Source organism: Orbicella franksi, chromosome 12 (genome assembly GCF_964199315.1).
Source record: "Orbicella franksi chromosome 12, jaOrbFran1.1, whole genome shotgun sequence".
In the NCBI taxonomy this organism is placed as follows: domain Eukaryota; kingdom Metazoa; phylum Cnidaria; class Anthozoa; order Scleractinia; family Merulinidae; genus Orbicella; species Orbicella franksi.
In genome coordinates, this window is record NC_138156.1 from 26,644,180 (window position 1) to 26,658,029 (window position 13,850).

The window sequence follows — 13,850 nt, forward strand, 5'->3', positions numbered from 1 at the left end:
ATATATCCCTCGTGCATAGAATGAACATATACCCACAAGAAAATGTGAAAATTCAAAAATATGGCAGTTTGCGATTCCAGTTACATGCAATGAATGTTGTTTGGAAATCTGTAATTTCAGTGGAACTCCAACTTAATCTGTGTTATCTGTCGAGTGTAACATTCCGGAAAGATCCTGGGAGGAGATAAAGAAACCATAAGTAAATCATCAGATTTTGATAAAAACAAATCAAAAAATCGAAAACGACAGCCACGACAGTGAGGAACATTCCGAACTAAGATCACTTGTTCAAGAACGGCTAAAGTCCCCTATTTCTTTGTTCACAAGGGATCAACACCACCCCCATCGTGGGTGCGGTGGCTTCCCGTTGTCTCGTATGGAGGAAAAAATAGCGCTCCTTATCAGCGATGTCTGCATCTTCGACGAAAAATAAATTAAATTAAAAAATGTCATATTCATACCATCTCCGGGATGTTCGTTTCGTTTCCCAGGAAAAGTGTAAGAGAGTCCCGTCGTACTGTTGTATAAAACAATTCTATCGCTGTCGTAACTGGCTGCGTAAAGTGTTCGAAGATCAGCAAAACTGTAGAAGACAAAAAATTCTTTCAGAGAGGCTCAAGAGAGAGGCTCAACATTTCGGCAGCTTTGTTGGTTCAGTAGGAACCACTGCTTACAAAGAAAAAGTAAATGTTTATCATAGAAAATTCGACCGGGGAATTTGATTGTCTAGTCGTCATATCTTTTTGCACATTTCAATTCGGGGATTGCTCTTACTTTGGTTCAAGCAAAATGGGTGACAGGCACGTAAAGCGAGCGCAATTCAAAAACTTGATCTAAAGCAGCACGGCCTACCTCACGCTGGAAGGTCCCTCGAGGCCACCACCCGCAGCATAAACATCGATGAAATTACCTGAAACAACCAAAACATTCCGATGGAAAAGTCGTACCTTCAAAGTTGTTGCTTGATCAGTTGAGCCTGAGTTTTCAAGTGCCCCCTCGAGGGACATGTTGAGAGCAGTACCCACTATCCGTCTTACGGTGCGACTACTCGAACCGGGCCACTTGGAAAAGAGTTAACCAATTAAAACTTTACTTGAGAACAAAGAATAGCGATCATTTTCTTAAGTAAACCAATAACATTTAATAATACAAACAACATAGTTCTATTACAAAATTGGACACCCAACAAAAGTGTGACTTGTTGCGGACCTCTCAGGAAACGTTGCCACTTGTTGATTGGTTTGTTTCGATCCTAAATTTTTAGGTTTAGGTTTAGTTGTCGCAAGACTTGACTACGAGTAGTCCCTCTTTCACTTAGTCCGTCGAGCGAGACCGTAAATAAACCACGAGGAAATGATGACCGTGTGAAATCCTGAGGGCGAGACGCGCGCGAAAGGAAGGACCTTCCTTTCGCGCGCGTCCCACCCCGAGGAGTTCGCGCGGCCTTTTTTTTCTCGCGATGTAATTTCGCGCCACGCACAACGGACTATTAAAGCGAAAGTGGTACGACTACTCATAGTCTATCGCGAGACGAGTTTTCAAATTAGAATTTTCTAGTGAAAATTCGCGGTCAAGGATTGAATGTGTAGAAGTGTATATGACACAGAGGAGTCGATTGTATTCACGTATTCATGTAAAACGAACCCTTACTTGTGCTCCCGAAAAAGACAGCACTCCATTGTTCTCAGTTTAAGTTCGGATTAATTGGTTAGTTTTCTTCTACGTGGCCGAGTTCAAGTAGTTTCATTGTTAGAGGATTTAGCCGTGAAAAGAATCAGCAAAAAGACTGACAAATAGCAGCGACCTAATCCACGTGACCGCTTTAGAGCTGCTTCGAGTATATCAGCTTGGGTCTCAAGTAAATCGTGTCAATATCAGAACTCTTTTTTCATTTCACATTTTTCCAAGGGGTTCATAGCCCTGCGTTGTTGATCTCGTTTAAGGTGCGCATGCGCAACTGTACAGTTTGTTTTCCAATGGCCGCTAATAAAATCTTAAAGACTGTACTAGACGGCACGAAGTTCCGTTACTTTGTGCCCACGGTACTGCCTAGAAATGTTAACGGAACCCATTGCCGCCTCCTACTGTAGCAGCGGGGTTTTGAAATTAGATTCAAGAATTCTGTAGGAGTTTACACCTATACTTTTACATTTCAATACCTGTGCGTCCATTAAATCGAAGAATGCTATTCGAAACGTAGCTTGTAACATAGACGTTTCTGTAATTGAGAACAGAAAGTGCGTTAAGTAATAATAGACTAACCACTCCCAAAACATCACCCAAGTGTTTAAAATCAGGTGCTGCACATAAGATCGATGTAAAACGCTTTGAACCTTTAGGATAAATCAACCTTGTTCTCCAGGTTCTCGCTCCGGAAGGGCAGGATATGAGGCCCTGGGAACGAGGTTGGGGGCGAAGAAGGGTAAAGAAGAGCCTGAACGGGGGGAGGAGATAAAAGGGAAGGCAAAACGTGAGGGAGGGGCAGGGCGGGGGGAGAGGGGAAGGTAGAGGGAAAATTCACTCACCCATCAGAACCCACAGTCAAGCCGACCGGTTTTTCCACTCTAGCAAATACGCCAAGGTTTTCGCCTAAACGAAGAAAAAAGGCGTTAGAAATCCACAAAAAAGAAATCAAGTTTTGCTCCCAAAAAGCTTACTTTTTTTGTCTTCGCCTAGAACAAAACATTCAGCTTCTCCACTCATTGAACTTTCAGCATCTGAAGTGGTTGCTATCCTGAGGAAATTCGTTTTGAAAGAAGCGACTTCGGAGCCCGCCATTTTGAACTGTACTTGGTAGCCAGGCCGTGTATATGTAACATCATTCCGTTCGACTCGCAAGGAGAAAAACCTGCAACTGACTTTATATCCTTCACAAGGTCAGCAAAATGTATTTCTCCAAGCAATTATCCACTTCACTATCCTCACTGCTATCATTTTCGGAGTTTGGAGCAAGTTTGGCTCAAAATAATACGGCTCAACAGCAGCCATAACTCAGAGAAATAATTAAAAGGCTTGCCGGAAGCTATTTGAACAAAATCTCTTGGACGGAATGACATCACGAAAATGCGGCCTGGCTGCTGAGTACTGTTCAAAATGGCGGCAACGATGTCGAATCTTGCGCTCTCTTTGGAGACGAATTTCAGAAGGTAAACCTGCACTTTAGAGGCGGAAACTTCGGTGAGTGGCTAAACTTGGTGCGAGGTTTTTATTAGCGTTGACAAAAAATGAAACGTTTTTTGAAGTGACCTTTTCCTTTAATCATCGTTCCCTCCCAGGTTTCATCACAATACCTAGCAACACGAGAGCCTGTTCAGTTTTAATGAAAGTGAAAATTTAAGCTATGCTATTTTGCCATCCAAGAAGAATAAACGGTCCGCAATGCGTACTTGTGGGCTTATGGCTAGTGTTATTCTATGCGATCCATTGGGTTGCCGTATTCTAGTCTTCGAGTAAGCAACTACAAGAATGATAAATACAATACAATAATAAATTATTAAATTAAATACAATAATAAATTAGTTTGGTAATACTGTCGCGTGACTTGTCGGTTCGCGCTAGGAACGTACTTGAGCCTGCTGTTTTAACTACCCAGCGTTTCCTTACAACCCGATATAATCAATATTTTCTCCATGCCAAAAGTAGTTGTCAGTGTGGCACTGAACGATTGAGAAATCGGAAATAACTTACCTTGAAAACTGCAACTAAACTCGCAACTGTAAGTTGTACAAGAATTACTTAAAACAAAATAAGGGCGCAGACAATACGATAGGAAACAAAGCGCCCAACAAAGCCTGCAGAAGGCTGGCAATGGCCGCCATCGAAGGACCCGGCGAAGGATCACTCGAAATTACTGGTACCCAATCTAACTATAGGACAAAATATGCTTCGGGAGGTCCGTTACGTGTCATCCCGTATACATGTACACAAGATTTGCCCAGACTTAGCGGGCCTTACGCATTTATAATGAATAAGCCCACAAAAAATTATGTGTACACCACATTACTGCAGATGTACTCAGTTCACTGACCGGAAGAAGAGTTGAATTTCAGCACAACATCTGTGTAATGGCTGCAGATAAGGAGGGTGCCATCTTTAAGGAATGCGACATCCTCGGGCCTGAAAATCACAAATTATTACCTTATAGTCGCGCACAAATACTACAATCGAAACCTAGCCTAAGGGGGACCTCCCATAAAGAGGAAACGTCCCAAGGAAACCTCCCCCGGAGGTGTGTCTTTATGTCTTTTATGGCCAGAGAGGGTTTTGTGCTTGTACAATTCACTCTTGCCTCTATTCTCTCTAGTTGTAATTTTGATCGAGACTCTTCGTATAATTTATTTCAGTTATGTGATTAAACATCATGTCTCCTGCGTTTGATTGACATACATATAATTATCATAGAAACGTTTCCATACCCCTTTAGGCCATGGGTTTTATCAGCAACCTGCAAAATGTCCAGAATATGGTTGTAAAATATATTTAATTCCAGTCAAGACAGGATGATTTTACTACCACCATGAGCGCACTGTAGACCGCTAGAAGCAAAACGTAGACAGAAGCATTGTCCCCCAACATGCTGTCATCTCTATTTAAGTTTACCGTATACCTTTAGAAGTGTCTCGCGTCTACATGTAAGTGATGTAACGCGTTCAGTTAAACTGTAAGAGCTGGCTATCAAACCATACCAAGAATTTTGGACGCGAAACACAGGAATTCCCCAGGAAATGTTCAAATCTAGGCAACTTTACACATGGGCAGAGTTCAAACGTTAGAGAACGTTGTGATGGCTCTCACGCTAACAGTTTAGAATAAGGACTTCAAGATACGCTACGGTGAGCCTCTACTGCGGCTACTTTGGCCGTGAGGGACTAGGCTGACAACGCCGTTTTCTCCACAAAACTAAACGGATTAAGATTTCGCGTGTGTAGCCTCTATGTGTGTTTGGAACAATGGCTTCGTTGAAGGGAACAAGGGACTTTATTCTACTTTCATACGACATAGGCTTAATTAAAGATGAGGATTTCTTCCTCCTGTATCCGTCTTGCATCTCCCAGAACTTATATTTGCCTCTCAGCGGCTTTTAGAGCTGCCTGTAATTCCAACCACAAAACAAAATAACACTGATAAAAAGTTCGAATTGAGCCACAGGCTGGGTGTTCGTACAACGTGATAAACTCGAAATTACATAATTTTTGATTCTCATACAATGCATTTTGAACAGCAATAAAAAACAATGTTACAGCTCAGCTCAGTATGTACGAAGCTTCCTTGTCTGCGGCTGTTCGGCTGCGTTGCGTTGCGTTGCGCTGCTTAATCTATATATTCATTTCAAATGCCACCGTGAGTTGTCTTTTGCTGCACTCATTGCGTTGCATCGCGTTGCGCTGCGCTGCGTTGCATTGCGTTACGTTTCATTCTGATCCTAGAAAAACAAATCCTGTTTTTCCTTTATGGTTGATTATTGCAATCAGGCTTGGTTAAGTCTATATATTACATTCTGTTTAATTTCAAATGCCACCGTGACTTGTTTTTTGCAGTCAATACTCACCACTCCAAGAAACTCTCCTTCGGGGATCGAGAATTTTACAACTTTATCATTCAGGAAGCTTGCCACATAAAGTGTGTCGTTAGGTCCAATAGCCATACCCTCAGGACAATCAAGATTACTCTCATTACCAAAGGCACCTACAAACCTGCAAACACATGACACAAAACATTCCTTAAAACCTAGTGCTAGCTTTCTTGTGTACTGTTAAACATCAGCATAAAAAGAGCAAGATTTCCATAATCCAGAATGTCACCATCTAAAGGCAATAGATTGCGACCACCTCTCGTAAGCGACCACCTCTCCTCAGCGACCAGTTTTCCAAAATCCCGAAAGTCTCCAAGTCAAATCACTACATTTGGAACCTCTTGTAAGCGACCAGCTCTTATAAGCGACCGTGACCATTTTTAGAGCCAAAAGTTTGAAATTTTCTTTTGTTTTCGTCCTCCCAAAAGCGACCACTTGACAGATAATTGAGAGAAAATTGTATAATGTAGATTTTGATGGATCATTTTAACCACTCTTTATCACTTTATGCTACAACCATGGTATCAAAAAACTGCCCAATCATTGGTGAACACGTTGTTGTCATTTTCGTGACACAATAAGTTCCCAAAGCAACAGTATGACCCACTAAATACACCCTTAATTACAGCTTTAGGGGCTTAAAATTCAAAAACAGCACGGTGAAATTTTTTTGTTATCAACTTTTACATGAAATAAGCATGATAAGACGCAACTTTTGGCAAACTTTTAAAAAAATCTGTATACAAGATTCACAGCCATCTTAAAGTTTTGAAAATTTAAGGTGGCTCTGAACTCTATGTAAAGAATTTAAAAAAAAATCAACATTTCTAAATTCCAATTCGATCGGGAATTCGAGGGCCACGGGTTTGTCAGTCATAAGACTGTTGTGTGTTAGCCTCGTTAAACAAAGTTAATTTATTTATTGCGTTCGACGAAGTGGAACGCAACCTAACTTTGACCTGTGGCTTTCCAGAGTTGGTTGCCCTGCGCACGGTTATGGGCCGAAAAAAACCACATTCCTGTAAGGACACCAAAATGGCCACCCCGCTTGATTTTTGCAGGGGCATGTCACGGCCAGTAAACTGGTACCGTTTAATGCTAAGACATGTGATAAGACATGTGGCGAACATGTGAGTATGTGAGCAGGCCACGTGAGCTCGTCTTTCCGATGGATCTTTCTTTGACTTCTTTCCATTTAGTCGCCGTACGCTTCGCTATTATGTGCTTTCAGTGTTAGATTTTGGCGAATTTAAACGCTTTGACGGTAGTATTTATAGAAGTCTGAGGGAATTGTCCTTGTTTATTAACACGACTTGGCTTTGGGATGATAACCGTGGGAACAGCTACATTTTGATTGCATTTGTTGATTAGTTCCAGTCGCGACGGATAGCACAGTCTTTATCAGGTCGAAATTTTATTGTTTGGAATCGGTGGAAAAGTACTCTGAAGGCAAGATCCATAAGACTACTTTATTCATCTGGGGAAATACTCGAATTAGTCGCACGGAGTTTGTTTACGATAAACGAACACGCGAAACAAGCACGCGATTGTGAATGCTAGCGTAGAATAATGTAGGTAATTTAAATATTCTATGAAACTTGCGAGTCTACAGAAACTGGCGGCGTCACGCAACGTATCAACAAATCGTGACCTCTTCACTAGCATGGACTTTGACACTATGCATATCTGTCTGTAAAACCTCGGTTGCTTCTGAAAAATGTTGATTTTAGCAATAGACAAAGGTTGAAAGTCAGCTAGTGAAATCATTTATTTACGGTATATATATATATATATTTAAGTGAGAACATCAAAGGCACTCTCATAATCTCTGATTACTACTAGTTTATTTATTTTATGTATTTTAAGACTCTCCCAAAAGTTACGTCTTATCGTGGTTGTTAAAATTTGATAATACAAAAATATTTCACCTTGCCATTTTTTAATTATAAGCTTCTAAAGCTGTAATTAAGGGTGTTTTTAGCAGGTCATACTGTTGCTATGGTAATCTATTGTGCCACAAAAATAATACAAATGTGTTCACCAATAATTGTGCAGTTTTTTAATACCATGATTGCAACATCAAGTGATAAACAATGGTTACAGCAACCTCTCAAAATCTAAGTGCTGGAAACTGTTTTGAGCCACCTTAAATGTCTTATTACCACATGCCAATGAGGCAAAATTTTGATCCAATATGGTTTAAGCTCTCGTGGCTTGACATTTTGGGTGATTCCCTACGGGAGGTTCAGCTGTAATATGATATCAAAAGGTTAGTATAGAAACCAACAGCAAGCCTATCAGGAGCAGTCTTCCTTTTCAATAATTCGTAACCACGAAGAAAGGGACTTTGAACAGGTTCAATCTTATAATACAATTTAATAACTATATTTACAAAACATTTGGCATTACAAAGACTTTGATCATTACCATGCTACTTTAAAATTAATAAAAATTGGATGTAAACTTTGTTTTGCCATTGCAAGACATGCAAGTTGCATGTGGAGACATTGCACAGTCTTGCTAGACTTAAGTACAATTTGTGTAGAAACAAAATTGTGCTAAAGGAACATTGCCTACAGTACTGTAATAGCCCCTTATTATTGTTTGTCTTTACAAATAAGAGCAAAATCCTATTCTCTTCTATTCTATAAATTATAGAATAGAAGAGAATAGGATTTTGTCATTTCAATTGCTAAATAGAATTGCAACTCAATTGAGACTTCAGTCATAAATTCCATATTTTACCTTTTTGTTTCTAAGTCATACTTGTGGATCTGATCTGTAGTAAAACTTGCCACATACAGGTATTTGACGTCTAAAAAATATATTGAACCACTTCAATTTATCTTAAATATTAAATATGTCACAACTGATAATTTTTTAACTAACAATTTGGGTAAGTCTTGTACATGGGAAAACTGTTTTTCAATCGATCCTTTACATCTTGGCATAGAAAAGCAGGCTGGAGACAAGCCACAGTAATCATCACATCCAATGAGTTACGTACACATTGTTTCTTACCAGCAACCATTCCCCATGGCCCATCAAGTCCATGACCCTGTGTAAATGTCACAGCTGGGCTTCCTTTTACTCTGGTATCTGTCACATACAAGACCTGGCAAATATTTGATGTACACTGTCAGTCTCAGAAGTTGATTTTATTTTCATCATAATCAACAGTAACTGTTTCATGTGATGGCGATAGTCTTATCATAATCCATCAAACATTTTCACTTGTGCATGACTGGTCTAATTAACTCGTGTAACTGAATATGCCCTGGGCAGCTGAAAATAGGGAATATCCAAGTGATATTCCCCAATTTTCACAACTGCACCTGCTGCAAAAAATATTTGAAGGATAATAAACACAACTGCCTCCATTTTGGTGCAAAAATAAGCTCCAAAATTTGTCCTTGGAGATAATCTGTTCCTCAAAGCTCACAGTTTTCCTCAAGCTATGCTTTCATGATCAGAAAACTGTTGAGTTCACTTCTCAAAACAGATAATGTCCACAGACAAACACCAGAACATACTTCTATGCCCAATGGACTTGCTACTGTTTAATATATACTGTTAAGAAGTTAGCATAGGCCTGCAATGCACCCAAACAGCTTCAGTGACACAGCACACTGAATATGATGCTGGCCTATGACAAATTATTTTCAACTGAATAGAGAGCACTGAGTGATCGCTAGTCTCAGGAAAATGAAATTATTAGTGATAGGAAAATTTTCTTACCTGATCAAGTAAAAAGCTGTCATTGAATCCCAATTATAAGAAAGAAATGAAATTCAAAGATGTTAGTCAAGTACTGAAACGGTTCTAATTATTAGGGAACAGCAGGGAACAAGTTTGAGGACTGTATTACCACAGTTATCATGTTTTCAAAGATTAAGTCTTGTTAACTTTTCTGCCACACCATGCCAGTGTAACCTTACCTTGATATATATAATGTATGATCTGGAGTTGCCAAAATGTATGAGGGTTTGTGCACCTTATCGAGTTCTTCAATTATTTGAGCTGTTTTCCCTTCCCTGAAAATACATACATGATGAGTAAATTGATTGCACTTGATAAAATACAAACAAAATTGATGGCCAGGTGACTAACATATTTTCCTTGAGGATATGACTACAAGTATATTAAGGGAGCTAGCTACCTAAGTGATTATTTCTTCAAGTTACTACAACAATAACATTAACTGCTCAAATCAAAGTTGCTAAGTAAATGAAGTTTAACTAACAACAGAAGTCAATGATGAGATCTGACTCACCATAAATAATGTGCAACTTGAAATGAAGGATTAATGAATGTATCAGGAAGTGGAAATTCTTGAGGCCCTACAAAACAACTGATACAAACAATGCCATAAAATTACTCATATTTAAGCAAATTTTTAGGTTTGTCCTATAATTTCTTGATTACTGTATAACACAGCTCATTAAACCACTGATCACCAACTGGCAACACTGATGTCACAGATTTCAATTGCAAAATCTAAACCCTTACTGATAACCAGATCTCTCCTGGCCTTGGACACAAAGGAGAATGAGCCCTTGTTTTTAAGATGTAATCAATCAGCTTCTAAATTCAGCATGGGCCATTCCATTAAATATCCCCTCCCCTACCCATCTATTGAAGTACCTTGACTTTTACCCCCTCAGATAAGTAAACTTTTCAATCCACAGAGAAAGAGAAAGAAAGATCAAAGTGCTGGCACACTTCCCCTTTCAGAGTTTATAAAAAATCACAGGAATCAACACAATTTCCTCCTCAGAAATGGCCTTTAAAGACCACCCCCGCCCCCCATTCCCCCCAGATTTCCTGGTACCTCAATGGGGGGTGGGGGGTACAGGGTGCAGATAAAAAATGGAATGGCCTAATGTAAGAAAACTGCTGTATTCAGCTCAAGCTTAAGCTGATATAAGAAATCTGAACAAGTATCAGGGGTATCAAATGGTCTTTGTAAGCATTTGTAAGCATGCAAGCAGTGGGTTTATTTTTGCAAGCACACTAGCAGTAATCAAATTTGTCTTGCAAGCAGTGAGCACTTAAGAAAATACAGATGGTAAGCAGTGAGCACTTTGCAAAAAAAAGAAAAAAAAAACTTGAAGTTTGCAAATTTCCCACTAGCTGGATTAATTCTCTCTTTTATTAAGGGAAACATTGTTTTACACTTAGTAATCTGGCTGACACCCCCAAAACAGGTCAATGGGCGCAATCACGGTTCAACCAATCTCAGCAGCTAACAGCAATTATACCTTGTTTGATGCAACATTACATCACCTAGCTTCACGTAAGTCAGTGTCAGTGAGCTTCAGTGGGTAGATGCTCAAAGAAAATCTTAAGCTTTCTAAACCGATGCTGTGAACATTAACACACCATGAGAAGAAGCTAAAAGGTACCAGACTTAAAAGTGTCATGACATGGATGGTTTTGTTGGTTATATAATTCTTAGGAAATGTAAGCTATGTGGCATTTAGTCTGACAGACATTTCGCCTTTCAGCTTCAATGATGATCAGCAAACTGTCCAACCTGATTTCCCACTGATTGACTGATGCCGTGTTTTCATGAGAGAGGTTTACTATGGTTACTGCTCACCAAGGTTTTGTAACTAAATCACAGTTATTAGAGAAACCGTTTACATGGAACTAATTAACTAGAGTAGGCTGCATACAACAGATGTTTTTAGGTTTTCTTGGAAAGCAAGTGCTGCAATGTTGCACAGAAACTATTATTTATAATAATATTATTCTTATCTTTAATTGGAATATATATTTACAGTCTTTGCCCAATAAAGTTTATAAACTGGAAAATTATAAAATTTCTGACTTTACTCCAATGCCAAACACAGGTCATTGTCAATTTTCAGGAAGTGAAGTTGAGCCAAACTCTCCATAAATGTAAAGCTTTGCAGATGAATAGTGCAAAGAAAATTTTGATATCTTGCTCAGAGCCGGCTCTTCCCACAAAGAAACCGAAAAGGCATCTGCAATGACGCCCGGGCTACGTAGATGTTTACCAGTTCTTCTTGTTATTCGGGGCCGCTTTAAATTCTAACATTTGCTTTTCTTCTCTCCCTTTGTGGTAGGTCTTCTTCTAGTTGTGCCCTGCCTGTGCCCTGCTACTAAGTTACTGAGTTTCTACCAGAAAGGAAACACTCATGGCTCTTGACGATGAACAGGTAACAGCAGTCTGGGATTTCTTTGCCTAAATTTGGGTTAATTTAGCTTTTTTTTCCAGTTGACTTGAAACCTACTTATATTAAAAGCAATCTTTGTCTATTTTTCTCCTCTTTATGCACTGAACATGTGAACACTAGCTGCCAAGATGTCGCGACAACGTCTGCTTTTCCTCTGTTACTGTTGGTTACTGAGCTAAACCATGCCTGATGAGGCGTTCAACTGTCGACAAACCAAGATTGGCTTACTTTTGATTTTGCCACCATTTGCCAAGGTTTGCTACTCAGTGTTTACACGATTGAAAAATTCACTTCAGTAAAATTAAAACAAAACCAAGGTAAACATCTTTCGTGAAAATACAGGCTGAAAAAGATTTAATGCAATAAAGCTTCATTTGGAGACCTCTGGGATCATACAGATCTGACAAGCCCTGAAGGTCAAAAAGTATAAATATAGTAATATTCATCATGTCTTCATGTCTCTATATTACGTTCTACCTTTGCGGGCACCTTTTGCAAAGAATTCTGTACATAGGGATCTGAGAGCCACCTTAAATTTTGAAAACTTTAAGGTGGCTCTAATCCCCATGTAGAGTTTTTTTTTTTAAACTGCACCAAAAGTTGCATCTTACCCTGTTTATCGAAGTAATTTCACCATGCCTTTTTTGAATTATAAGCCCTCAAAGCTGTAATTAAGTGTGTTTTTAGCAGGACGTACTGTTACTATGTGGTAACCTATCCTGTCACGAAAATGATAACGTATTCATGCACCAATGATTGGGCAGTTTTTTGATGCCATAATTATTGCACCAACTTATACTGAGTGTTTATAATGACCGATCAAAAACTAAGTCTTGGAAAGTGCTGGAAATTGTTTTGCGTCACCTTAACGGGAATCCGAGCATGCAAGCACTAGCAAAACTTTTGCGAGCACGAGCAAGCGAGCACTCATCTAATTATTTTATTGCGAGCAATTCGAGCAAAGGCCAAATTTATCCCATACCCCTAGTATAAGCTAACGTTCTTGTGAGGTAAGCTTATGGACGAATGGTTGATTTCCAACGGGTGTTACTAAAAGATTTATTCATTCCAAAGATTTCTATCGATTTTTAGCGATCATCGATTACACTGATCGCCGGCATAATTCCCGGCAAAATTTAGATTTGTAGATTTTATCCCAGAAAGCTTTGTTGTCAAGATTGTGGAATAAATCTTAAACGTGTAGCAACTGTGCTACAACTGAAACTTTAAATATCTTTTTAAAACTGCATTGTGTGTATCTCCATACTTACCAATTTGAGAGAAGCCACGTCAAATAAATTAAATAAACCTTTTCTGCCGTTTCGTCCGCCATCTTGGATGTATCTCCCACAATTCCATGGAGACGCGCAATGAGGTAGTCTCGCGGAGAGCGCGTGAGTGCGCGGAACGAGAGATAAGCACGCGTGTATCTCGCGCTTCATTAAAAACGAATTATGAACGGGCAGTTCCTTAAGTAGACGCAAAATTATATCCAGAGTGATTTCGATCCTTAATCTTCTAATTTTAACAAGTTAAACCCTCCATGATTAGCCCAAAAAATGAACTTGTGGGAACTCGGGGAGTACTTTGAAAGTGATATCTGATGTATCCCCTTTTCTCTGAGGGCAATTAAATTTTGATCAGGCGATGTCAAAAAGAGCACATGCATCTCATGGAGCCTGGAAATTTCATTTGCCTCACGAGTCGTTTTGCTTTATGAGTGATCTCAGTTGTAATGTCCCCTTCCCAATGGTATGGTAATTTTGATTTTGATCAACTTCGGCTCGATTTCCCGGAACTTGGGGGAAATTTTCCAGTCCCGGGGAATTTCAACTAACTCCTGATTACCTTGGTTTGCAGTGAAATGGACACAGCAAAACTTTTTAAACCCTCACTTTAGAGCTTTTAAGCCGAAATAGAGCCCCACCTCACTTTAAGACTGATAGAGTAGCCGAGACCGCCTTACGTGCATCGCGATTTTGACCAACTTCGACTTCATTTCCGGGAACTTGGGGGATATTTTCTAGTTCCGGGGACTCTAAACTAACTCCTGATTGCCTTGGTTTGCAGTGAAA

General features: G+C 39.5%; 1 protein-coding gene across 3 annotated transcripts; it reads right to left on the reverse strand.

Moving 5' to 3' along the window:
* Positions 1-13: 13 nt before the first annotated feature.
* Positions 14-13,271, reverse strand: LOC145463056 (uncharacterized). Of its 3 annotated transcripts, XM_081446769.1 has the most exons (14): positions 13,047-13,271; positions 9,846-9,923; positions 9,511-9,606; positions 9,311-9,326; positions 8,594-8,687; positions 8,318-8,387; positions 5,549-5,693; positions 4,416-4,444; positions 4,028-4,116; positions 2,526-2,589; positions 2,160-2,218; positions 853-910; positions 462-583; positions 14-174 (listed from the first exon to the last, which is right to left on the reverse strand). In XM_081446769.1, exons 1-14 carry the CDS (start codon positions 13,106-13,108, stop codon positions 143-145), a joined length of 1,014 nt encoding a protein of 337 aa, XP_081302895.1. In that variant the 5' UTR covers positions 13,109-13,271; the 3' UTR covers positions 14-142. The 3 variants fall into 3 exon arrangements, with proteins under 3 accessions (XP_081302895.1, XP_081302893.1, XP_081302894.1); XM_081446767.1 differs by lacking the exon at positions 14-174 and having other exon boundaries at positions 184-583; XM_081446768.1 differs by lacking the exons at positions 14-174; positions 9,846-9,923 and having other exon boundaries at positions 184-583.
* Between the last annotated feature and the right edge of the window lie 579 nt (positions 13,272-13,850).